This window comes from Myotis myotis, unplaced genomic scaffold, assembly GCF_014108235.1.
Source record: "Myotis myotis isolate mMyoMyo1 unplaced genomic scaffold, mMyoMyo1.p scaffold_m19_p_11, whole genome shotgun sequence".
NCBI classification, from domain to species: Eukaryota; Metazoa; Chordata; class Mammalia; order Chiroptera; family Vespertilionidae; genus Myotis; species Myotis myotis.
The window spans coordinates 62271837-62298465 of NW_023416315.1; the positions used below are offsets into that span (position 1 = coordinate 62271837).

General features: G+C 42.5%; 1 protein-coding gene across 1 annotated transcript; it reads left to right on the plus strand.

Annotated features, from left to right (window-relative positions):
* Window positions 1–83: 83 nt before the first annotated feature.
* Window positions 84–22522, plus strand: ZC3HC1 (zinc finger C3HC-type containing 1). The gene is made up of 10 exons (XM_036328697.1): window positions 84–328; window positions 2485–2596; window positions 9410–9560; window positions 10089–10172; window positions 15906–16033; window positions 17488–17645; window positions 18401–18644; window positions 19212–19424; window positions 19722–19928; window positions 22110–22522. The coding sequence occupies exons 1-10, from the start codon at window positions 183–185 to the stop codon at window positions 22176–22178; spliced, it is 1512 nt and encodes a 503-aa protein (XP_036184590.1). The 5' UTR covers window positions 84–182; the 3' UTR covers window positions 22179–22522.
* Window positions 22523–26629: the final 4107 nt, after the last annotated feature.

Consider the following 26629-nt stretch of genomic DNA (forward strand, 5'->3'; position numbering starts at 1 on the left):
TAAGGTTCAATCTAAACACCCGAGCCCCCGCCCCGTGGTGTACCAAGCCCTAAAACGGCCAAGGAGGGGTGGGTGCCGTGGGCATGCGCGGAAGGGTACCTGGAGAGGGGATCTGAACCGCCCCAGAACGGAAGTCCCCGAGCCTTCAAAGCCGCGGGGAAGTAACTCGGCTACGGACCAAGATGGCGGCGCCCAGCGAGGGGACAGCGTTTGCTGCGGGGATTGAAAAGACTTGGGGTGCAGTTGTTCGCTCCCCAGAAGGGACTCCCCAGAAAATCCGGCAGCTGATAGATGAGGGGATTGCCCCGGAAGAAGGAGGCACTGAAGCGTGAGTTCGCGAGTCCACCCTGGTCCAGCTCCGGCTGATTGGAGAGGGTTGTCCGGCCTGTGGGGATCCCCTGGGTGGGCGACTCCGGCGGCGAGGATGGCTTCGTCCCGGGATCTGAAAGAGACTGGGGTCACTATCGGCTTTAATCTCCTCGGGGTGTGCGGGGTTGCCGTAGTCAGGTTTGGGGGAGAAGGAAGAAAGAAGACCGCTATGTGCACCTGACTGCTCTCAGTTGGGCTTCTTAACCTGTTTTGAGCCGTAGACAGCTTTGGCAGCCCGCTGAAGCTTGCGAACCCCTTCTCGGCATAATATTATTAAATGTACAAAGTAAATTGCAGAGGATGATGCCCGGCCGGTGTGGTTCAGGGGGGCAGCATCGAACCATGACCCGGAGGTGGCCAGTGGGGTTCCGGTCGGGGCACAGCCCGGGTTGCGGGCTCCCTGCCCGGCGGGGCTGCGGGAGGCAGCCCGTGTGTTCCTGCCGCCCGCCCTCTCCCTGCCCCTGTCTGAAGTAAATGAGTAAATAATGACCTAGGGCGCTAAAGGAAGTCGATTCTGTTGGAATCAGTCATGAAGGTCGCGTACTTCATTACTAAGGCGTTAGATACTCTCTAGCCATCCGTCTGGTAGCTGCCACAGTGTTGAAGTGCTGATATCAGCATCAATGATATTTCAAAGCACGTGCAGCCACCATAATGTGACAAAATGTCTGTAGTTTCCATTCGTCACGAATTCGCAGGGATTGCCGATGCTGCCATGGTTTTATTACCTTCATTCGTAGTTGAAAGAATGCTGAATTTCAGTTAGAGGTTAGTAAAATAAGTGTCATTTTTTTCCCCTCCCAAGTTTATGAGTCCTCAGGTTTTCCCAAGAACCGCACCTCCCTGAGGCTCTCTGAGTCTCCGGGAAGAATTCTGACCATAAATTCCTTTCGGTTACAATAGTGGGTGGAATCCTGTTTCTATTAAAATGACTTTTGTCTTCAGCAGTTCCGCCAGTACCTCTCCCGCCCAGTACCTCTCCCGCCCAGTACCTCTGCCCGGTCGCTGTTGACATACCTTTCCCTGCAAATAAAATAATGGTTTTTGCTGGTTTTTTTCTTCCTGAAATTTTTTTCATGAAATTGCCTAAAGATCTTTACTTTGATTTGACTTTTCAAATTAGTACGTTGATGGGAGGAGTGGGTATCACTGCCTGATCTAGGTAGGAATGCCAGGATTGTTTTCTTCTACTGTTAAACGAATTAAATGTCTAAGGTGGTCCAATTACATAATGCACAGAAGCCCAGGGTCTTATTTTGTGTTTACTAAAGTTGTGCAAAATATGATTGGGGAGCACGAGTGAACTAGGGGAACGGTTAGCCACCGCAGAGGTAGGGATTGCTTGGAACCAGGGTGTGGCCACACGGAAAAGAGACGGAAGGATTGGGATTCTATTTAGCAAGTGCTGTCATCCAAGACCCCCTTCGGGTACCCAGACTCCCAGGCGCCCAAAGTCCTTTATTTAAAACCAGAGGCCCAATGCACAAATTTGTGCACAGTGGGGTCCAGCTGGCCCCGATCGCCCCTATGGGGTGGGGAGCGATCGGGTGGGGGGGAGGGGCCATGCGTGGTTGGCTGGCTGGCCCCGCCCCCTCGTTGAACGCGAGGTCCAGGGGACAATTTGCATATTAGCCTTTTATTATATAGGATGACATAGTGTTTGCATATAACCTGTGCACATCGCCCATATACTTTAAATCATCTCAAGATTACTTATCATGCCTAATATAATGTAAGTAGTTGTTTACTGAGTCGTTAGGAAATAATGACAAGAAAAAGGTCTGTACATGTTCAGTGTAGACACAACCATCGTAGGCCTAACTACATAGTTCATGTCAGCAAAAAACATAACATTTTCCCCCCAAATATTTTATATCTGCAGTTGAATGAATCTGCAGATGTGGACCCTGTGGATACAGAGGGCTGACTGTATTGTGAAACCATGAAAATGTTATCAGAGGAATTACACGGCTGCAATGGTTTTCAGCAAGGTTAAAATCCAGTGCGGTGTGGTTGAGGATGTGGAGTGCAGAGAAGCCAGATACAAAATGTTTAAGCAAAGTGATGCCATGATGCCACGAAAGGATTACTAATAGTTCTGCCATTTTATTTTAGGAAAGAGACATCGGCCACATTCCAGTCAGTTAATGGATCACCCCAAACAGAACAGCCACCATTGGAATCTACAAGCAAAGAAGCCTTCTTTAGCAGAGTGGAAACGTTTTCTATATCCTTTTTGTAGTTCATGCGAATTGTACTTCTGCCTGCTCCTGGAATTGTTACTCCCCAGGAATAACACTACTTGCTCTGATGTTTTAAATTTAAGAATTAAACTTGGGCCCTAGCTGGTTTGGCTCAGTGGATAAAGCATCAGCCTGTGGTCTGGGGGGTCCTGGGTTTGATTCCAGTCAAGGGCACATGCCCAAGTTGTGGGCTCGATCCCCAGTAGGCAGGAGGCAGCCGATCAATGATTCTCTCTCATCATTGGTGTTTCTATCTCTCCCCTCTCTCCCTTCTTCTCTGAAATCAATAAAAATATATTTTAAAAAATTAAACTTGGTAAGAAATGTTTAAAAATATGTTTTTGCTAGAGACCCAGTGCACAAAAATCATGCACTCTGGGTGGGGGTGTGTGTGTCTCTCAGCCCGACCTGCGACCTCTCGCAGTCTGGGAGCCCTTAGGGGATGTCCGACTGATGGCTGACATCCTTAGCGCTGTTGTGGAGGTAGGAGAGGCTCCCGCCACTGCTGCTGTGCTCACCAGCTGTGAGCCTGGCTTCTGGCTGAGCGGCGCTCCCCCTGTGGGAGTGCACTGACCACCAAGGGGCAGCTCCTGTGTTGGGCATCTGCCCTCTGGTGGTCAGTGCACATCATAGTGACCAGTTGTTCCCCCATTTGGTCGATTTGCATATTAGCCTTTTATTATATAGGATTGATATTGGAGAGGGAGAGAGAGAAACACCATGATGAGAGAATCATTGATAGGCTGCCTCCTGCAAGCCCACTACTGGGGTTGGAGCCCACAGCCTAGGCATGTGCCCTGACTAGGGAATCGAACTGTGACCCCTGAGCCATACCAGCTGGGCTTGGTAAGAAATCTTATAGGAAAATTAGTATCATAAAATGTCATCTCTCAAAGGAACATTTTAGATCAGCAGTTCTCAACTTGTGGGTCGTGACCCCTTTGGGGGTCGAACGACCCTTTCACAGGGGTCGCCTAAGACCATCGGAAAACACATATATAATTACATATTGTTTTTGTGATTAATCACTATGCTTTAATTATGTTCAATTTGTGACAATGAAATTGGGGGTCACCACAACATGAAGAACTGTATTAAAGGGTCGCGGCATTAGGAAGGTTGCGAACCACTGTTTTAGATGATCCAACATTTTACAAAAAAAAAACAACTAAGAGCCAGGGAGGAGAAGCAACAATAATTAACATTTTTATATGTACTCTCACATATATTGTCACATTTGATCTTTACCTTAAACCAATGAAAATGAGGTATTATTATTATTATTATTATACTCATTTTACTGAAGAGGAAGCAGTTCAGGTAGGTTATGTGACTTGCCAAAAGTCAACTTGTGCCGAAACCGGTTTGGCTCAGTGGATGGAGCGTCGGCCTGTGGACTGGAGGGTCCCGGGTTCGATTCCGGTCGGGGCAGTGTGCCTGGGTTGCGGGCGCATCCCCGGTGGGGGATGTGCAGGAGGCAGCTGATCGATGTTTCTAACTCTCTATCTCTCTCCCTTCCTCTCTGTGAAAAATCAATAAAATATATTAAAAAAAAAAAAAGTCAACTTGCTAGCAAGTGGCAGAGGCAGGACTATAGCCTAAGGCTCTTGGCAACCAAATCTAATATTTTTTGAGACTACTATACTTTTTGTCTTTTTCTAGATTTTCCTCTGTATATTCTCTATTGTTGCATAACAAATTACCCTAAAACTCGGTGGCTTAAAACAACAAACACTTATTATCTCACAATTTCTGTGGATCAGGAATCCAGGCACAGCTTGCTTAGCCAAGTCCTCTGATTCAAGGTCCCTCACAGATAGCAGTGAAGGTATAGGGTGGGGCCTGCAGTCATCTTAGGGCTTGGCTAGGAAAGGATCTACTTTCCATCTAATGTGGTTGTTGATAGGGTTCATTTCCTTGTAGCTTTTGGATTGAGGACTTCAGTTATATACTAGCTGTTGGCTGGAGACCTTCATGTTTCTTGCTTCATAGGCCTTTCCATGGTAGCTGGCTTCCATCAGAGTGAGCAAGCGAGAGAGAGCAAGACAGAAGCTGGACTCCTTATAACCTAATATCAGAAGATATTCCATCACTTTTGCCAGGTTCTATTCACTAGAGTGATTTTTTTTTAATTTAAATAGTTGTAGACTTACAGAAAGGTTGCACAGGTTACAAAGAACTTTCTTTCTGAGATACTTGAAAATAAGTTGCCAAAGAGATACCTCATTGTCCCCCAAGTATTTCCTACAAACAAGAACTTTCTCCTATATACTCACAATGCAGCCATCAAAAAATATTCATACAACTATCGTCTAACCCTCTGACCCAAATTATTTCATCTATTTCCCCAATAATGTGTTTTTTTGTTTTTCACTTTATTGATTTGAGAGAGAGAAACATCGATTTGTTGTTCCACTTGATCAAACCTGAAAGCTTGCCCTAGCTCGTTTGGCTCAGTGGATAGAGCATTGGCCTGCGGACTGAAGGGTCCTGGGTTCGATTCTGGTCAAGGGCACACGCCCCAGTTGTGGGCTCAATCCGCGCAGTAGGGGGTGTGCAGGAGGCAGCCAATCAATGATTCTCTCTCATCATTGATGTTTCTCTCTCCCTCTCCTGTCCTATCTGAAATCAGTAAAAATACAGTAAAATAAAAACAAAAACAAAACCTGAAAGCTTGGTGTATGGGGACGACACTCTAACCAACTGAGCTACCCAGCCAGGGTCCAGTAATGTTCTTTATAGCAAAAGGATACAGTTGAGAATTCTCAATTTTTCCTTGAATTTCATGATCTTGATACTTTGAAGATTACAGGCCAGTTATTTTGTAGTATCTCAGTTCATATTTGTGTGCTGTTTCCTTGTGATTAGATTCAGGTAATGCAGGAGCATCACAGAAGTGGTGCTGTGTTCTCATTGCATCCTACCAAGCGGCACACGATTTTGATTTATCCCTTTACTGGCAGTGATCACTTTGATACTTGATAAAAGGGAGGGTCTGTCAGTCTTCTCCATTGTAAAGTAATTAAAAAGTGTTTTGTGGCTGGCCTTCATAACTCAGTGGTAAGTGTTGACCTGTGAACCAGGAGGTCACGGTTTGATTCCAGTTCAGGGCACATGCCCAGGTTGTAGGCTCGATTCCCAGTGAGGGCATGCAAGAGGCATCCAATCAATGATTCTCTCTCATCATTGATGTTTCTCTCTCTCTCTCCCTCTCCCTTCTCTGAAATCAATAAAAATACATATTTTTTTAAAAATGTTTTGTGGGGAAGTGCTTTGAAATTAGGTAAATAACCTTATCAAACTTTATATAATTTATTTGTAGCAGCATGGGCTCATGATTTCTTTTAGTTAATAGGTTATAATCCATTACTATCATTATGTATTTGGGTATTTCAGTTGTCCCTGGACTAATTTTTTATTTTAATATAGTATTTTTTATTTTATTTATTGATTTGAGAGAAGAAGAAATTGAGAGAAAGAGATAGAGGGAGATTGAGAGAGAAGCATATATTTGTTATTTACTTATTTATGCATTCTTTGGTTGATTCTTGTATGTGCCCTGACCTGGGATTGAACCTGCAACCTTGACATATTGGGACAACGCTCTAACCAACTGAGCTACTCACTTAGGGTCTGATTTTAAGGAAGTATTTAGAACCATTTCCTTTTATTCTCTTTTGTTCTCATTGGATATAAATTGATTACTACTTCGGATATGATAATTTATTTAACTTAAGCTAGTTAAGTGATTCTATTACTTTTATTCTAGACTAGAGGCCTGGTGCACAACATTCGTGCACTGGGGTGGGGGTAGGGACCCCTCAGGGCTTGTCCGCCACTGCCGCTGCACTCACCAGCCATGAGCCAGCTTCTGGCTTAGTGGCGCTTCCCCTGTGGGAGCGCACTGACCACCAGGGGGCAGGTCTTGCATTGAGTGTCTGCCCCTTGGTGGTCAGTGCATGTCATTGCAACTGATCATTATGCTGTTCGGTTGATTTGCATATTAGCCTTTTATTATACAGGATAATCCCAGCTCCTTTAACATTTATATCTAAATTCTGTTTTCTAGCCCTGGCCAGTTTGGCTCAGTGGATAGAGCATCAGCCTGTGGACTCAAGGGTCCCAGGTTCGATTCCGGTCAAGGGCATGTACCTTGGTTGCGGGCACATCCCCAGTGGGGAGTGTGCAGGAGGCAGCTGATCGATGTTTCTCTCTCATCGATGTTTCTAACTCTTTATTCCTCTCCCTTCCTCTCTGTAAAAAATCAATAAAATATATATATTTTTTAAATTCTGTTTTCTAGCCTTTGGTCCTCCTTTTGCTGATACTGGAATTTTTCAAATTCTCATATTCCTTATAAAAATATAGAACTTTCCTACATCTTCTTTCATGTTTTATCCCTTTTTCCCCATGTGCTGTGAAAAAAAGAGCTCTTTAGGTAAAATATAAAAAGCTGAATGTTGAATATTAAAGATCAATAAGTGTTTCAGGACATTTTCCCAAGCACATACCTATAGATGTTCTTGATGCTCTCAACCTATTGAAAACACATACACATAGACTAGGCCACACACATTAGTACATAACAATCAAATTTGGGGCAAAGGGTCCCTGGCCGGTATGACTCAGTTCGTTGAAGTGTCATCCCGTACATGCAAAAGTCAAGGGTTTGATTCCTGGTCAGGGCACATACCCATGTTTTGGGTTCAGTCCCCGGTCAGGGCATGTGCAGGAGGCAACTGATCGATGTTTCTTTCCCACATTGATCTCTCTCTCCCACTCTCTTCTTCTCTCCCGTTCTCTTCCTCTCCCTTCCTCTCTCTCTAAGATCAATTTTTTACAAAAAATTGCATGTCCTCGGGTGAGGATTTTAAAAAATTGGGGGGCAGGGAGAATAATGAAGAATATTAATTTTACTGAATATTCTTTGGAAGGTAAAAGTGGATGTGGTACAATAGGAGAGCATAGGTGAGTGGTGAAAAATATTTCTGCTTGCTTGGTTTTCACTACGCCTTATTGCTTAGGCACATCCCAGTGCTTTTGCTAGTGTTCATCCCTAGCAGGTGCATGTGAATGGCTTCTGTATGCCACCCCACACCAGTAATAAAGTAGACATTTTATTTTATTTTTTAATCCTCACTGGAGGATATTTTTCCATTGATTTTTAGAGAGAGGGAAAGACAGAAATATTGATGAGAGAGAAACACATCAATTGGTTGCCTCCTGCACAAGCCCCAACCAGGGCCCAGGCTGGGGAGGAGCCTGCAACTGAAGTACATGCTCTTGACTGGAATTGAACCCGGGACCCTTGAGTCCGCAAGCCAGTGCTCTACCCACTGAGCCAAACCAGCTCAGGCTAAAATAGACATTTTATTATTTAAAGTATTACACATTTTTAAAATCCTCACCCGAGGATATGATTTTTATTAATTTTTTAGAGAGAGAGAGAGCAAAACATCAGTATGAGAGAGAAACATTGATTGGTTGCTTCTCGTACATGCCTTTTCTGGGGATTGAACCTAGAACCTAGATATATGCCCTGACCAGGAACCAAACCTACAACCCTTCAGTGTACTGGACAACGTTGCAACCAACTGAGACACACCAGCCAGGGTTAAAATAGGCATTTTATTTATTTATTTTTTAATATATTTTATTGATTTTTTACAGAGAGGAAGGGAGAGGAATAGAGAGCTAGAAACATCGATGAGAGAGAAACATCGATCAGCTGCCTCCTGGACACCCCCTACTGGGGATGTGCCTGCAACCCAGGTACATGCCCTTGACCGGAATCAAACCTGGGACCCTTCAGTCTGCAGGCCGACGCTCTATCCACTGAGACACACCAGCCAGGGCTAAAATAGACATTTTAAACAAATGAAATACATAGGGCTTCCTAGAGAAAAAGTTAATAACTTTTTTCTCTGCTTATTACTTAAATGACCTGTATGTGTCTGTTCTTTAAAAATAGTTGTTTTTGTTAATCCTCACTCAAAGATATTTTTTCTATTGATTTTTTTTTTTTGAGAGAGAGAGTGGGAGGGAGGGAGGGAGGGGGAGAGAGAAACATTGATATGAAAGAGACACATCGATTGGTTGTTTCCCAAACACACCCCAACTGGAGCCAGGGATCGAACCTGGAACTCTGGTATGAAAATCAATGCTTTAACCACAGAGAAACACCAGCCAGGGTTAAAAATAGTTTTAAGCCCTGACCTGTGCAGCTCTGTTGGAGCATTGTCCTGTACACTGGAAGGTTGAGGGTTTGATTCCTGGTCAGGGCAAATACCTAGGTTGCTGGTTCAGTCCTCCGTTGGAGTGTGTACGAGAGGCAATCAGTCAGTTTATCTCTCACATCAATGTTTCTCTCCCTTCCTCTCTAAAATCAATTAACATATCCTTGAGTGAAGTTTAAACCCTGGCCTTGAAGCTCAGTTGCTTATAGTATCATCTTAATACAATACACCAAGGTTACAGGTTGGATCCCCAGTCAGGGCACATTCTAGTATAAGAATCAACCAATAAATACATAAATAAGTGGAACAATAAATTGATATCTCTCTCTTTCTCTCCTTCTCCTTGTCCTTCTCCCTCTCTCTTCCCCTCCCTCCCTATCTCTCTCAAATGAATAAATAAAATATTTTTAAATAAATAAAAATTGTTTTAACACTTTTTTACTGCGTTTTCCCTCAGTTTAATATATTTATTTCTGTATACATAAAGAATAAGTGAAAGGTTTAATTTCTGACTTACTCAATTTAATGTACTTGCAGTGTTGTTTTTCTTAACATGAATACTCTTTGAAATGGGCAGGTAAGCCCCCTGAGCTGTCTCCACTTGTCTGTGCAAAATATGGCTGGGTCACAGTTGAATGTGATATGCTCAAGTGCTCCAGCTGTCAAGCTTTTCTCTGTGCCAGTTTACAACCAGCTTTTGATTTTGACAGATGTAAGTATAAAATACAAATTACATTTTTCTCTATATTCAAAGATAGAGTCTGCTAATTTTTCAGAAAAGACTGGCCACTTGTTTGATTAAAGAATGTATACTACTGTGTAGAACAAGGTGAATTTGTATTAGTCTTCACTGTATGAGCGTCAGTCATTCCTTTTCTTTTTCTTCAGCATTCCTTTTTTTAAAAACTAAACTAGAATGAACTTGCTTTTATGTATTCTGGGAAACTAACAGTAGCATGTTTACTTTATGGTTCCAAAGTTTATGCTTAGGCAAAGAGACAGGACTTGGTGAAGGCTCACACTTTGGGATGCCTGCCTTATAAGATACATGATACGCTCTTTGTTATTGATCTTAGGATCTGGATTTAAAACTTGTTTTGTAGAAATAGTAAGATGATGCAGTTGCTAATATTTCATATATTTTGTAATTTTCTTAGTTATTTTTATGTTTGAGTCTATATTCTTAAGGCTTTGAATCTCTATAGTGTTGTTAAAGCTTTGTTTCCTCTGTGGGCTTCAGATAAGGAACGATGTGCCGAGCTGAAGGAAGCCTTGTGTGCTGCCCATGAGAAGTTCTGTTTCTGGCCAGATAGCCCCTCTCCAGGTACTTACTTCCAAGATTTCCCATTTACCATCTCTTCTTGGTCATTGCATTTCTAATATTGTATATTTATTTATGAAAATCTAATTGAAGTTCTTGGTCTTTATCAAGAACTGACTTACATTCATTCACTTATTATGTTACTGTTTAACTTTATTAAGTGCATTTGACATGCCAAAGGCTTAGGCATGCATACATTATCCCATTTAATCCTCATAGGGGCCCTGGAATATAAATATTATCAACCCAGTTTATATATACGTACACACACACACACACACACACATACTAGAGGCCCGTTGCATGAAGAGATTCGTGCTATAGGCCTTCCCTTCCCCTGGCTGCCGGTACCGGTTTTCCTTTGGCACTGAGGACCCAGGCCTTTGCTCCAGCTGGAGCTGCCTTCAGTCTCTCTCTCTCTCTCTCTCTCTCTCTCTCTCTCTCTCTCTCTATATATATATATATATATATACACACACACACACACACACACACACACTCTAGAGGCTCGGTGCACAAAATTCGTGCACGGGAGGGTGGGGTCCCTCAGCCCAGCCTGCACCCTCTCCAATCTGGGATCCCTCTCACAATCCAGGACTGCTGGCTCCCAACCGCTCACCTGCCTGCCTGGTTGCCCCTAACCGCTTCTCCCTGTTAGCCTGATCACCCCCTAACCACTCCCCTGCCAGCCTGATCGACACCTAACTGCTCCCCTGGTGGCCTGATTGCTCCCAACTGCCCTTCCCTGCCAGCCTGGTCCCTCCCAACTACCCTTCCTCCCCTGCAGGCCCAGTCACCCCCAACTGCCCTCCCCTGCAGGCCCGGTCGCCCCTAACTGCCCTCCCTCCCCTGCAGGCCCGGTCACCCCCAACTGCCCTCCTCTGCCAGCCATCTTGTGACCACATGGGGGTGGCCATCTTTGTGCGAGGGTGTGATGGTCAATTTGCATATCACCTCTTTATTATATAAGATATGTTTTATTGTTGAGAATATTGTAGCTATATCCCATTCACCCCCCCCCCCCTTTACCCTCCTCTTTCCAGATCTTACCACCCCCCAGGTTCAACCCAGTTTTTAGGTGAGGAAATTGAGAATCTTAAAACCAACTAGTGAGGAGCCATAACTAGGGTTATCTACTTTCAAACCCTCTGCCCTTCCTGTGATAACAAGGGGCCCCGTGTTCTACCTTGGCTTCCTTTGGTGCACTAACAGCCCTAATGATGGCAGTTTGGTTGCTAAGGAAGACTCACAGAACCTGAAATAAGAGTGATTGCAAATCTACAGTTTATTACAGTAAAATGGCACAATCTAACAATAGCATTGAAGTAAGAATGTCATCACAGCCAAAGACTGCCCCCACAGTGGTCTGGACCAGCCAGGTGCAAGCACCTGTTCTCGCTGTATAAGGGCCATGGTAGGATACACTCTTGAATCAGGAACCACTGATATGGGTGCAAAACACTGTAGAACAAGAGAGCCCAAAATGAGATCTCAAGTGTAATTTTTTTTACATATATGTATTTTGCTGGTTATATAACCAGCCTTAGCTGTAGAGCCCTCTGGGTACAAAACTCTTTGGACCAATGGTTACAGAGCAACACTGTTAATCCATATATTTCATCCTTGACCAGAAATCAGTGAAATGTAGATATATTTTTTAATTTTAGTAGGATAGCTGAGGCTCATTTCAGGGTTACTGATGACTAGGAATATTCCATGAGTGACCACAAAGAAAAAAATATATATAGAAGGTGACTAGGGTGCCATCTACTGATAAATGGAGAGGTGATAGGAAATAAATTACTAAGAAATAATATTTTAAAGTGAAAATGACAACACTTTGTAAAGTATATGATTGTTTAACCATATGCTGTACACCTGAAACTAATACAAAATAATATGGAATATTAACTGTAATTGAAAAATTAAATTTAAATAAATTGAAATTCTGAGATCCAAATTTTTAGTTTTAAGTTATGGAGAAGACAGTCTTAGAAGATGCCTCTGAAATTAATAGATGATACTGTACACATGGGAAATCCCTCAGGCTGTCTGACTACCTCATCATGTGAGGAAGGTTAACAGAAGGAAGTCACTGAGGCACACCAAGTGGATAGTGTAGGTTTCTCCCAGCTGGCTTTGGTCTCTAAACATTCATTTTGCCTACAATAGATTTAGGAGCACAGATGGTTATGGTGTTAAATATCTAAAATAATTTTAGCCCCTTGGAAATTGATATAATATAGGCATGAATTTATTTTAATATTATCTTTATGAAATATTAAAGATAATGTTACTGGAAAGAGAATGTTACTTGAGTAAATTGTAAGTAAGTTTCCCAGTTAGTGTGATTTGGGGAAAGGCTCTTGAAAGATAAAAGCTTCAAGTGCCTCACTGAAGAAAATGGAAGATGACTGTGTAAGAAGGATTTCCTGCTGTTGGCCTGGTTATTTCATTGTGTAGTACAACAAACTCAGTCCTATGAGGATGAATTCATCTGGGGCCAGTGTGCTCAGGCCAAGTTTTTAAGGGTCTGCCTGGAGTTCTGTTGGTGAATCCCAACTCTTATCGCTATTCACTTCTTTCTTGATCCTGTTAATAACTTCAGCTACCACTTACTTACAAACCTCTAAATCCTATCCAGCCCCCTCTTCTGAGCTTGACTTGTATCTTTCTAAACATTTCTACTTAATATTTTGCAGGTACCTAGAACTCAACATAAACAAACCTAAATTCTTCATCTGATACTTAATACTTGGTTCTCTTATATTTTCTCCATGAGGTAAATGACACTAATCTCCTCCAGTTGTTTTAGCCAGAACCCTGGAAGTCATCTTAGATGTCTTCCCCATTACCATCACCTCCCCTGGTCCAATCCATTCTCCCTCTTTTTTTTTTTAGATATAATTTTATTGATTTCAGAGAGGATTGGAGAGGGAGAGAGAGATAGAAACATCAATGATGAGAGAGACTCATCGATAGGCTGCCTCCTGCACGCCCCTCACTGGGAATCAAGTCCGCAACCCAGGCATGTGCCCCTGACTGGAATCGAACCCAGGACCCTTCAGTCCGCAGACTGATGCTCTATCCACTGAGCCAAACCAGCCAGGGCCATTCTCCCTCTTAAGTAGATCTCAAACAGGACCTTCCAATTATACTATACCTGGGTTTGGTTCTTTAACATTCAAGAGACTTGAGTGGAGAAAGGAATACCCACAAGTATTTATACATTAATGCTTAAATTTATTAAATATATTCAATAAATACAATTTTGAAGATAATATTTTTCTAACACTTAACAACAATTACAAACTAAATTAAATCACTTTAAAATTTTTAAATCACAATCACTAATTTACTAGGGCTGATTGTTTTGAACATATTAAACTAAAAGTAGACAAATATTCACGTATGTTAATTATAAAAGGTATATTTAAACTTATGTTAAAACATTTGCATGATGGATTTTATTTTTTCTCTTTCACCTTAGTAAGTTTTTATTAATATGTTCTTTTTTTCTAAATATATTTTTATTGATTTTAGAGAGGAAGGGAAAGGATAGAGAGAAACATCGATGATAGAGAAACATCGATAGACTGCCTCCTTGCATGCCCCCTACTGGGGATCCAACCCGCAACTCAGGCATGTGCTCTGATGGGGAATCGAACTGTGACCTCCTGGTTCATGGGCTGACACTCAACTACTGAGCCATACTGGCTAGGCTATTAGTCCTTTCTTAAGTTTGTAGCAATCAGACCATACCGCAAATTAGAAGAGGATGATCAGAAAGATGTTGGGACCTGGTTTCTTCTCCCAAGTTACGTCAAACCTAAGCCACTGGTCATTCAAACAAGTTTCATTTTTATTTTTATTTTATTATTATTTTTTTAAATATATTTTTTATTGATTTCAGAGAGGAAAGGAGAGAAACTTCAATGATGAGAGAGAATCATTGATTGGCTGCCTACACATGCCACACTGGGAATCGAGCCTACAACCTGGGCATGTGCCCTGACCGGGAATCAAACCTTGACCTCCTGGTTTATAGGTTGATGCTCAACCACTGAGCCACACCAGCTGGACATCCTTTTTATTTTTAAACCTCACTTAGTTTTTTAAAGTGCATACTTTTTCCATTGTTTTAGTTTTTTATAACCTGACTTTTCTAGTAAAATGATGCATCATTTTAAAGTGATGTCATGTGTTTTGACATATTTGGTTACTTGCAACAACTTTAAGTAATTTAATAATATTAGAGACCAAAATTTGGTTGCTATTGATAGACTAACTGGTGGACAAAAATGCTACCGTTACTATTTTGGGGCCCCCTTTTAATAACAAAACTGAAAAAGATTTTTTTTTAAAAAAACAGCATGTTGTGGTATAATTGATATAAAACTGCCCATATTTAGGTATACAATTTGATAAGTTTTGACAAGTTTGTACACTCATGAAACTGTCACTACTAGAATGCTACTTAACATCATGAGTTTATGTTCATTTTCCCAATTTATTATACCCACAATAATGAGGTTTTCAATTATTTTTTTAATGAGGTTTCATCATTTAGAGTTTTAAAATACTGATTCTCTTTCCTTTATCCTTATGCCACTGGTATCTTACAGGAATTATTACTTTATATCACTTTGATGTCTGCTAAGCTTATTTCTTTGCATCCAAAGACCCCTTACAATCTCTACTCCAAACTAATGCGTGTTATCTGTAATATCACTTTCTTCTTTTAAAAAATCTTTCAGTAATTTATTTTTTAAATTTTTCTTGATTTTAGAGAGAGAGAAACATTGATTTGTTTGACCACTTATTTATGCATTCATTGGTTGATTCTTGTATGTGCCCTGACTGGGGATCGAACCTGCAACCTTGGCGTGTTAGACCAATGCTCTAACCAACTGAGTTACCAGGCCAGGGATTCAGTAATTTCTCATCACATACATTAATGAAGTCATGGTCTGGCCACTGTCTACATGAACTTTATCTCCTGCTACTCTCCCCATAGGCAAACTGTGTTCCAACACTGTGAAACTACTTAGAATTCCCCAAATGTGCCATTCTTGAGCCGTTGCTTTACCACACTATTGTTGGTCTTTCGAATTCAGGTTAGACTTGACTGCTGAGAAGCCTTTCCTGAGACTCTACTTTTTAACCATAATCACAGAAGTATCGTCAGCACCCCATAAAAAAAAATCAGTAGCCCTGGCCGGTGTGGCTCAGATGGTTGAGCGTCTTCCCGTGCTCAAAAGGCCATTGGTTCGATTCCTGGTCAGGGTTATGGGCTCAATCCCAGCAGGGGGTGTGCGGGAGGCAGCCAGATGTTTCTCCCCCTCTTTCTAAAATCAATAGAGGCATATTTTTTAAAAAATCAATAATTGTTAGTATCATAAAATATCTTATCAGTTTTACATATCCCATGTGGTTTTTTGTCTGTTTATTTTTAATCCTCACCCAAGGATATGTTTTTATTGATTTAAGAGAGAGGGAAGGAGAGAGGGCGTGAGAGAAACATGGATCAGTTGCCTCTTGTACCCGCCCTGACCAGGAATCGAATTTGCAACCTAGATATGTGCCCCAACTGGGAATCGAACCCACAGTTTTTTTGGTTTACAAGTCGATGCTCTAACCATCTGAGCCACCCAGCTGGGGCTCCTCACAGTGTTAAACTTTTTTTTTCTTTTACAATTTGCACCAATATAATCCTCCAATTTACTTTTTCCGTAGATCGATTTGGGATGTTGCCATTGGATGAGCCTGCTGTTCTTGTTAGTGAATTCCTAGATCGGTTTCAAAGCCTTTGTCACTTGGACCTTCAGCTTCCTTCCCTGAAGCCAGAGGACTTGAAAACTATGGTGAGCTTTTCTTGACTAGCCTTCCGTGGCCTCAGTAGTCACCAGCATGTATATATGAAGCATTTCTTTTAATGACAAGAGGACACAGATTGCTTTGAAGAGAACAACTGGCTTGTGACTCAATTGTCCTTTTTCAGTTTTCATCAGAAAGGTGGCTATTGAGCCTGGCCGGTGTTCCTCAGTGGTTGTCAACCCATGAACCAAGAGGTCACAGGTTTGATTCCTGGTCAGGGCACATGTACGGGTTGTGGGCTCAATTCCCAGTGTGGGTCGTGCCACAGGCAGCCAATTACTCTTTCTCTTTCACAAATGTTTCTATCTCTCTATCCTCCCTTCCTCTCTCTAAAATCAATTAAAAAATATTTTTTAAAAAAAGAAAGGTGACTATTAAGTGTTTAAGTAAATGGGTTCCATTTAAACTTTTAGATATGATTCTTTAAGTGGCATAAATTCAATTTTATCCTGATTTGTTACTTAAACTGTTTAACAGAAGATACTGAAATGTTATTTCATATGGTTTATTGACTATCATTTCCCAAAGAAAGTGCTAGAGGAGAAGTTATAAACTCTCTCCTCTCTTGTGAATAGAAGTCTTGAAATGTTCTGGCCCGTCTGTACTTTGAATGTGTACTGTCTCATTTCCTCACCTGGTAAGTACTTTGAAAACAAGCTTCATTGTAGGAACTAGAAGCTATTATTTTGCTTCTTCACAATGAGAGGTAGTTACGGATTTTAGCATCAAACCTCTGATGCCTATTACAAATTTCACCCTGTCCCTAGCCAAGGTAATTTTTTTTAATCCTCATCCGAGGATATGGATTTTTTTAAAAATTGATTTTGAGAGAGAGGAAGGGAGAGAGAGAAATTGATGTGAGAGAGAAATAGCAATTGGTTGCCTCCCGCATGTTCCCCGACCAGGGATCAAATCCACAACCTATATATGTGCCCTGACGGGGATTCGAACCTGCAACCTTTTGGTGTATGGGACGATACTCCAATCAACTGAGCCACCCAGCCAGGGCCCACGGCGATTTTTTTCCACCCTGTCATCGTTCTTTAAAAACTGTGGCAAGGTCTGTTGTTCTGTCAAAAAGTAAATCCATTGTCAGGCCAAGATATAAACAGTGACCTTTTTTCATTATTTGGGTTTGAAGTTTACAGGTTTCAGAGAAAATGTGCAGTTGGTAAACTGAAAACAAATTGGTAGTATGAAAAGATTTGGTGGTTCCAGGAAAACTGCCACCTTCTCAATCAGCAGATCTGGGGCAATTCAGAAGCTCCTGTGTGCTGCCGTCACATGGCGTGGTCCCAGGACAGCTTCTCCAGTGAAGAGAACTGTCTTGTGTTTGTCATTTCTGTCATGATTTCTGCCTTGAATTATCTAGGTGTATTATATGTATAATTTTCTTTTCATGGTGACTAAACCTTGAAGCTTTTTTTTGGTTCCTTTGTAGTGCTTTACAGAAGACAAGATCAGTCTTCTCCTGCACCTACTTGAAGATGAACTTGACCACGGAACTGATGAGAGGAAAACTGCCACCAAATTAGGCTCAGATATCCAAGTCCACGTCACTGCCTGTATTCTCTCTGTGTGTGGCTGGGTAGCATGTAGGTTAGTCAGCAGATTCGGCCAGGGGGCATCATACACCCATATACCTCAGTCACTGATAGTATTTGGAAATCACATGGTGTTTCCTATAAGGAAAGTAGAGACAGAGAGAAACTGAAGAGGTGGGGGCATGAGGGGACAGTAAGAATTAGTAACATAATCAGAATTCGGACTCGGAAATTTTTGAACATACGTGAACTTTGTTTCTTTCACTGTCACTTCCCAGCTGGGAATTTGTGTTCCTATAAACAATGAAGCTCCTTTCTACTTTCAGAAGGGAAGAAAAATGAGTTCAGTTGATAAAAACTAGCAAAGGAAACACCAGCTGGAGTCTTCTAGGCCCCCATGTTGGTGTTTCCATTCTAGCTGCTCAATTTGGCGTAGACTCCCTCTGAGATAGAAGACTGTCAGAACCAAGCTTGATTTATTTTAATATGCTTTCTTTGGTAGATGAAGGAATAATTTTCATTTAAAAGGGAAAAGTTTTAAGAGGGATAGAGAAGTTTATAAAACATAACTTTTAAAAGTCTTGCCATAGAAGAGCACACCAAGACTAGGTATTTTTATAGGAAATAAATGACAGATGATGACCGTGGGGGTCCTGAGATAGAGGACTGGGGCCCTGGAGAAGACGTGTCCCCAGTCACTGGACTGTTTCAGAGATTTGTTGGATGAGATAAAGCATACTTGCAAATATTATACCTAGTCCCTTGGAAATATTACCCTTTGAGAAAACTCTCTTTTCTGTTCCTACCTAGTTCTTCCTTGGAACCCATGCAGCTCTCCCTGATAACGTGTTCACATTGTATGAGGAAAGTGGGGCTCTGGGGCTTCCAGCAGATTGAGTCATCTGTGATCGACCTGGACACATCCTTTGTCCTGACCAGCTCCCCCATCCCTGGCCCTGAGGGGCGGCCGGAGCGCTTCCTCTTGGTGCCCGAGTCTCCTCGGAGGATGATGACTCGGAGCCAGGATGCCTCATCTTCCCCAAGTTCAGAGCAGGTATAGACTTGACTGGCTTGTTCTGGGTGAACTTTTTAAAAACAGCATTCTTGGCCCTGGCCAGATAGCTCAGTTGGTTAGAGCCTTGTCCTGATACACCAAGGTTACAGGTTCAATCTCCAGTTAGGGCATATGCAAAAATGAACCAATGAATGCATAAATAAATGAAACAACAATCAGGGTCTCTCTCTCTCTCTCTCTCTCTCTCTCTCCTCTCTCTCTCTCTCCCACTCTCTATCTCGCTCCCTTCCCCCTTCCCCTCTCTCAAATCAGTAAATAAAATTAAAAAAATAAAAACAGCATTCTTGCCAAAAATGTTGTCGGTGGAAAAGCTGGGAGTTCACTTAGGAGTCAGTTCTAACCACATTGATGCCACATAGTGGTTTTATTTACCAGTTGCAATGGAAAAGCTAGATTCATTGTTTTGTATAGAAATCTAATATTCTCAGAAACTAAATTCTTATCATTTAAACTCTAAAGTACTTTCACATGCTTCTAGAAATACTTCTCCAGACCATAGTCACTAAGAACATTGGTGTATTTCCATTACCATCTCCCCTTCCTCAGGCTGAAAGGAGCCCAGGACCCATCTTCTCTCGAACTCGGAGCTGGGACTCTTCCAGTCCTGTTGACCGCCCTGAGCCAGAGGCCGCTAGTCCCACCACCAGGACCCGCCCAGTGACCCGGAGCATGGGAACAGGAGACACCTCTGGCCTGGAAGTGCCATCCAGTCCTCTTCGGAGAGCCAAACGAGCCCGCTTCTGCTCGTCCAGCAGCTCGGTGAGTCCGCCTGTACATACGGAAACCACTGAGCACAAAGAGCATGCGGCACCCTCACCCGCAGCACGGAGAAGCAGGCGTGCGCTCTTCCTGTAGCTGAGCGTTAACCATGTGAATAAGTTTAAAGATGGGTGACCAGAGGGAAAACATTGTTTCTTTGGGATGGATTCTGGAGAGGTAATAGATATGTCAGGGTAGGACAGCAGTGAGGTAGAGGAACAGACCAGACACTAATGGTGCCTCTGAGTTTACGTAGCACTACCCTTCATTAACACTGTTCTCCTTGTCCTCCGTCAGGACACGTCTTCACGAAGCTTCTTTGATCCCACCTCTCAGCATAGAGACTGGTGCCCTTGGGTGAAGATCACACCTGGCAAGGAAACCAGGGAGAATGGTGGAACTGAGGACAGTGCCAGCGCCCTGGCAGAGCCAGGCTGGAAGGCAGTGCTGAACATCCTCCTGGCCCATAAGCAGTCTAACCAGCCAACTGAAACAGATGCCCTGGTGAGATGAGCCGTTGTCTGGAGTGTGTGAGGCACTCGCCGTTTATGGGTTGAGGAGCAGAGCTAGTCCTATAATTAGCACCCTGCCTGCCCTCAGCTTTCGTAAGTCCAGTTAGACTCCGTCTGGCTTCATCCTGGAGAATAGGCATGGAACTGGTTCGATCTTTCTGCACTTTAGAATATGGCATTCTAGCAGGTTCTGAGAAATTCTTTTTGTCTTCTCAACTAAAATGTCTCAAAAGGAAGAGGAATAGTGAAATGGAAATAGATGACTAGGCAGCTGCTCCAGCCTCATGTGGCAGAACAGCTGCTTTTTCCATCCGTTGCTGTCACTGGCATTTGGATCCTGGCCCATTAACTTAGCTGCCTGGAGCACGGTGCTCTGGCGCCAAGACTGCCGTTTCATTCCTCACAGCGGGCAGGTTACTTTGGTTACTTTGCCCTGAAACACGGCCCCAGACTTGTGCACTGAACCTCAGCTAGCCGTCGCAGTCATGACTGCTGCCAGTCACAAAGACGGGGAAGCGCCAGTCCGTCATGACAGCTGAGAAAACAAGGCAGGTGTTTGCTCTGTGCAAAGGCTGGAAGTGATAAGAGGTGGGCATTAAGGAACCATGACAACTGGGTTCTCTTCTTTGCTGGCTCATTCCCTAAGTTGCCTTGTAGCTTGCCTGGTATAAATATGATAATTTCTGACCTCTGTTCCCTCCAAAAACCAAGTAAAATAATACTCGACAGATGTTTACAAGACGCATTTCCAGGCATGGTTCTGTAGGGTCACAGGATTCCACTGGAAGGAACTATAGTGATGCTAAAAGCCCAAGGATGTACATTTGTACCCTTAGTAAATGTACAGATGAAGGTTTTTCCAAGTCATTGCAGGAAAAAAAAATCTGCATTTTTCCAATTTAAAAACTTGAAAATATATAAGGCTATTTGAAGAATAAATATTTGACCTACCTCTCAAATTGGAAAGATTAGATCTATCTTTGCACATAAATTCTCTCTGCCTAGAGCTTCATGAAATAATGTACTGCCAGTTTTTGTTAACTTCCTCCCTCACTTCAGACTAACAAGAGATCCCACAGGCCCCTTTTTTCTTTTCTTTTCTTTTTTTTTTTTGGTAGTGGGAAAAGTTGGCCTCATAATTGGCCCTGGGTTCCAGGACTTTTGAAATCCTTTTTGGCAGCTTGTCTTTTAACCTCCCCACAGCTGCTGTGGCTGGGAAGTACAAAGCTTAATGAGGCTGCGGTAAGGGATCTTGATGTTGGAAAAAAGTTTACACTGTTTTTCAACTTGCTTGTTTCAACTTTGTCACTTTATTAACTAAATTGCTCTCAGTCTCTAGTAAGAGCTCAAACTTTTCCCTCCTGCGACTTTCTTTTATTGAGACACTCACGCACAAAGAGATAAGAAAACAGTGAGAGTGTCATTATGTCAGAAATCGGGGTGACTTTATGGATTATCTTGTTAGATATTGTTTGTGCTCTCACTGCTTGTGACTCAGAGGCAGAGAGAACCAAGTGTTCCAAATCACTGAGAACTTTTTTATCTTTTAGGGAATTGTTTTGTCTCCCTGTAACACCATTTCTCAGAATCTCAGATCACTTCATAGGCAGGATCAAGTGGCAATGAGACTCTTCCTATTCTTAGCTCTGCTGGCTAAAACATGAAGCTGAGAAGACCAAGGTTATAGTTTAAACTCTTAATGGTCAGTTACCTTTGTTTTATTCCTTGGCCTTGGATTATATCTTTAACTCCAGCTGGGCAGCACGTAAATGTGAGTCCTTGTTCACAAGAAATAATGAACTAGGACCAATTCAGCATCACAGATAAGAAACCAGAGCAAAATGTGTGTTGCACTCTGGTGGGTCAGAAGTGTCATCCTCACATAGAAAGATTAGGACAAATACAGATATTTGGAGAGAAAACATGAGCCGTATTTTAGAAACTTGGAGTGTGATAGCAAGAATTTAACAATAGAACACAAGCTTCTTGACTTTTATTCTGGCTTTAGGTATATATTATGTATAGCACTACATAAAGTTAACTTGCTTTACTCAATCTTGGCTGTATCTAGATCATTGTTGGAGAAATGTACAGACCAAGCCTAATGCTGTTTTGTATCCTTCATCTCTGTGAAAAAAGTTTAGTCTCTAATAATGAGCTTTTCTACCCATAGAGCCTGTCTGAGAAATCAAGGAAAGTATTCCGAATATTCCGGCAGTGGGAATCTTTATGCTCATCCTGAAGCCATCCCAGCCCTTCCTGGGGAGAAGTGGAATGAGTGACGTTGAAAAAGAAAGCCTGCATCTCCTTGGATCAGCGGATGCCAAGTCTGTCTCCGTTTGATTTAATCGGAAGGAGCTCCTGCCCTCCCAGAGGCACCGAGTGTCACCGCCTGCGTCGGACTGAGGGGAACCCGTTCCCACACGGGGATGTGGACCTGATGAGGCACAGCAACCTGGTTCCATGGAACTAGACGGAGGGCCAAGTACATGAGCACTTTCAGTGTCTTTAGTGTGAGGCAGTGTTTTAAGGATTCATATATCCCAAGAATATGACTATGTGTTAATAAATTTTTGGTAAAATTTTTTTGCTGGACAGTTGTTTTCCTCCTTGCCTTCTGGGCTGATGTAAAGGAAGCAGAAACAGAAAATTTCAGTGGATCAGTAAACAAAGTCAAATTTTTAGTTTTCAGATTAGCTGCAAAGCCTAAAATTTATTTGTGGTTCTAGTCAAAGAAGGTATTCCTAAACCAGAGCCAAGATGATGTCCATTATGTCACCAGGAATATCTCCTGATGTCTTCAGTGAGTAGTAAGCCGATCATTCTCTCTTCACTTTAATAATAACAATAGGAGAGGAAGGCCCTTCAGAAGAGACCCCTCTCAGTGTGCCTTCTAATGCCTGGCTCCCCTGAGTGGGGCTCCCAAGCTTTCATGCTGGTGGGAGCATCAGTCACCATGGTGAAGACTGACCCGCGCCATCTAAATTAGACTGTCCACTATAAAGTAGCCATGAAGACTAGAAAGTAGTTATTCTCTGAAATGTCATATTTTCTTTCAGTAACTGGTTGGTTGGCTTTATAACCAGGGGTGGGCAAACTTTTTGACCCGAGGGCCACAATGGGTTCTTAAACTGGACCGGAGGGCCGGAACAAAAGCATGGATGGAGTGTTTGTGTGAACTAATATAAATTCAAAGTAAACATCATTACATAAAAGGGTACGGTCTTTTTTTTTTTTTAGTTTTATTCATTTCAAACGGGCCGGATCCGGCCTGCGGGCCGTAGTTTGCCCACGGCTGCTTTATAACCCAGACCATTTATACTGAAGTATTTTATTTATTTTTTAATTTTTATTTTATTTTATTGATTTCAGAGAGGAAGGAAGAGGGAGAAAGAGTTAGAAACATCAATAATGAGAGAATCATTGATTGGCTGCCTCCTGTATGTCCCCCACTGGGGATCAAGCCTGAAACCCAGGCATGTGCCCTGACCAGGAATTAAACCATGATCTCCTGGTTCATAGGTTGACGCTCAACCACTGAGCCACACTGCCAGGCTATACTAAAGTATTTTAAAGAAAGTAATAATTGCCGAAACCGGTTTTGCTCAGTGGATAGAGCGTCAGCCTGCGGACTGAAGGGTCCCGGGTTCGGTTCCGGTCAAGGTCATGTACCTGGGTTGCGGGCACACCCCCAGTAGAAGATGTGCAGGAGGCAGCTGATCGATGTTTCTCTCTCATCGATGTTTCTCACTCTATCTCTCTCCCTTCCTCTCTGTAAAAAATCAATAAAATATATTTTTAAAAAAATAAAGAAAATAATAGACATTATAATATTTCACCCATGCTAAACTTTATGAAAAATAGAACATTTTTCTATGTACTGTACCCAACAAAAATTAATAATCCCCTAGTATCATCTAATATCCAGTCCATATTCAAAATTTTTATTTGTTCCCAAGATGTTCTTTACATTTGATTTGTCCAAACCAAGATTCAGTTCAAGGTCATGGTTTGCATAAATGTCTTTACTATAAAGAGATCTTCTTCCCATGCATAATTTGATTTTTTCCCCTCTCTCCCCCTCTCCCCCTTTAGAGAGAAAGAGACATCGAATTGTTGTTCCACTTATTTATGCATTCATTGGTTGATTTTTGTATGTGCCCTGACCAGGGATTGAACCCAAACCCTGGCACTTCAGGATGATGCTCCAACCAACTGAGCCACCTGGCCAGGGCCATCCATGCATATCAGATTTTAAATCTGTCATTTCTAATCCTGACTTTTAAAATGGTAACTAGTGTTGCTCTCTCCTCTATCAGTGGGAGAGGCCATTAGAAGCTGCTTCCAGGTTATTTTTCGGGAGGTGCTCTTCAGCCTTTGGCAGTGCTGATTGGTGTGACTCTTCATCATTGTCTCCAGGGTCCCTTTACAGCAGCTGTTCTCAACCTGTGGGTCGCGACCCCTTTGGGGGTCGAACGACCTTTTCACAGGGGTCGCCTAAGACCATCGGAAAACGCATATATAATTACATATTGTTTTTGTGATTAATCACTATGCTTTACTTATGTTCAATTTGTAACAATGAAATTGGGGGTCACCACAACATGAGGAACTGTATTAAAGGGTCTCGGCATTAGGAAGGTTGAGAACCACTGCTGAGAGGTTGACTAATGGCAGTGCTAATGTTTACAGAAATGAGACCTTTGCTCCAAGGTGGGAAGCCATCTGGTGACTGAGCTTGAAGTCTGCCCTCTAGAAGCCATAGCTTCCAGGTGACCATTTCTTAAGGAGTGCTTACATTTTCCCACAATAATTTTAAATCTATACCTCCCTCCAAAAAAAGGACTCACATTTCTTTAAAGTTGGCAAAGCTCCACCGTTTTTGTTTGTTTGCTTGTGTGGGTTTGTTGTTGTTGTTTAACTATAAATGGAAACAGGTTGGAATAGACATGGTATAATTCAAGAAGCATTAAGTCTCCTCCACGTGTGAGGCCCTGTATATAATGCAAAAATAAATGACTACTTGGTTCCTACCTTCGAAAAGCTTATAGCCCAGGCTGAAAGACACATGTGTACACAGATGTTGCACAAGATAGAGTGTTAAATACTCTAGGAGAATTATACAAGAACTTAATTCTCATGTATGGAATTGGAGAGAATTTCAGTCAAGATAGAGGTTTGAGACAGATGAGTGGGAGGTGTAGGCGCCATGAGAACAGGGACCTTGTCTGTTTTACAATCTTAACACTTAAAAACAGCACATGGTAGACACTTAATAAAAGAAGAGCATTTGAGGCTGAAGGGACATTGTAAGTAAATAAGCAGAGTGTCACATGTTCCTGAAAGAGCAGGTATTCTGCTGTGGCTGGACCTTCGCATTCTACAGTAGAAGAGAGAGGCTAAGACAATAGAGACTGGGCCAGACTGGAGTCTTGTATGTTATACTGAGGAGGAGTTTGGTCTTGATTCTGTGGTAAGAGAGAAGCTGTTAGATTTTTGAGCAGGGCACTAACATCTGTGCTTAGGAAGATCACTCTGGTGTCTGTGTATAGTGTGCATTGGGGAGACAAGCAGGCTCTGAGAGGTATGACGGCAGGGGAAATGGATAATTGATAGAAATGTCAGCAGTGACTTCAACATGATCATTTTGGGTGTGAGGAAGAGGGGAGGAATCAAGGACGACATTGAGGTTTGTGGCCTAACCAATCAGGATAGGGAACTCAGGTGGAGAGGGAAGATAATAGTTAGGTTTTTAACATTTTGAGTTCGGTATCTGTCTAGAAATGATGTGCTAGAGACTGGCCAGCATGGCTCAGTAGTTGAGCATCGACCTATGAACCAAGAGGTCAAGGTTTGATTCCCAGTCAGACCACATGCCTGGGTTGTGGCTTGATCCCCAGTGTGAGGCGTGCAGGAGGCAACTGATCAATGATTCTCTCTCATCATTGAGTTTCTATCTCTCTCTCCCTCTCCCTTCCTCTCTGAAATTGATAAAAATATATTTTTTTAAAAATAAAAATTAGAAAGAAATGATGTGCTTGAGGTCAGGAGAGGAGGATTCCGTGTGTTGAAATTGAATGCTCAGCATCTATAGAACCATGTAAAGTGAACCCATCAGCCTTATTGTCTTCTCACAGGATCTTAATGCCAGCCTGTTTAACTGTGTCTCTGAGGGCTCAGGGCTACCTGTCAGAATTCCTGGCAAATACACTACAAGGCTGGACTGAGTATTATCCTTTCAAACAATGATGGGTGTTCTCAGATGGGGTGATGGTTTGTTTTCTGTGGGATGCCCGGATAGCTGTTAAAACATTATTTCTGGATGTGTCTGTGAAGATGTTTCAGGGGGAGATGAGCATTTGAATTCGTGAACTGAGTGAGGAAGCTTGCCCTCACCAGTGCCCGTGGGCATCATCCAATGCACTGATAGCCTCGATAGAACAAAAAGACAGAGGAGGAACCGATTTGCTCTTTGCTTGAGATGGCACATCCACCTTCTGTCCTTAGACATCGGAACTCCTGGTTCTCAGGCCTTCAGACTCAGGCCAGGACTTACACCGCTGGCTCTCCTGGTTTTCCGGCTTCAGTCTGGGGCTGGAACTATACCACCAGCTTTCCTTGGCTCCAGCTCGCAAAGGCTTCTTAGCCTCTATAATCCTGTGAGCCAATTCCCATAATAAATCTCCTTCTACA

Bases quoted from the DNA above. Each gene is read 5' to 3' on its own strand.
- ZC3HC1 (XM_036328697.1), top strand. From the start codon at position 183: ATGGCGGCGCCCAGCGAGGGGACAGCGTTTGCTGCGGGGATTGAAAAG. The intron at 9,561-10,088 runs GTAAGTATAAAA...TGTGGGCTTCAG, and splicing joins AGCTTTTGATTTTGACAGAT to ATAAGGAACGATGTGCCGAG. The intron at 18,645-19,211 runs GTATAGACTTGA...CCCCTTCCTCAG, and splicing joins CTTCCCCAAGTTCAGAGCAG to GCTGAAAGGAGCCCAGGACC.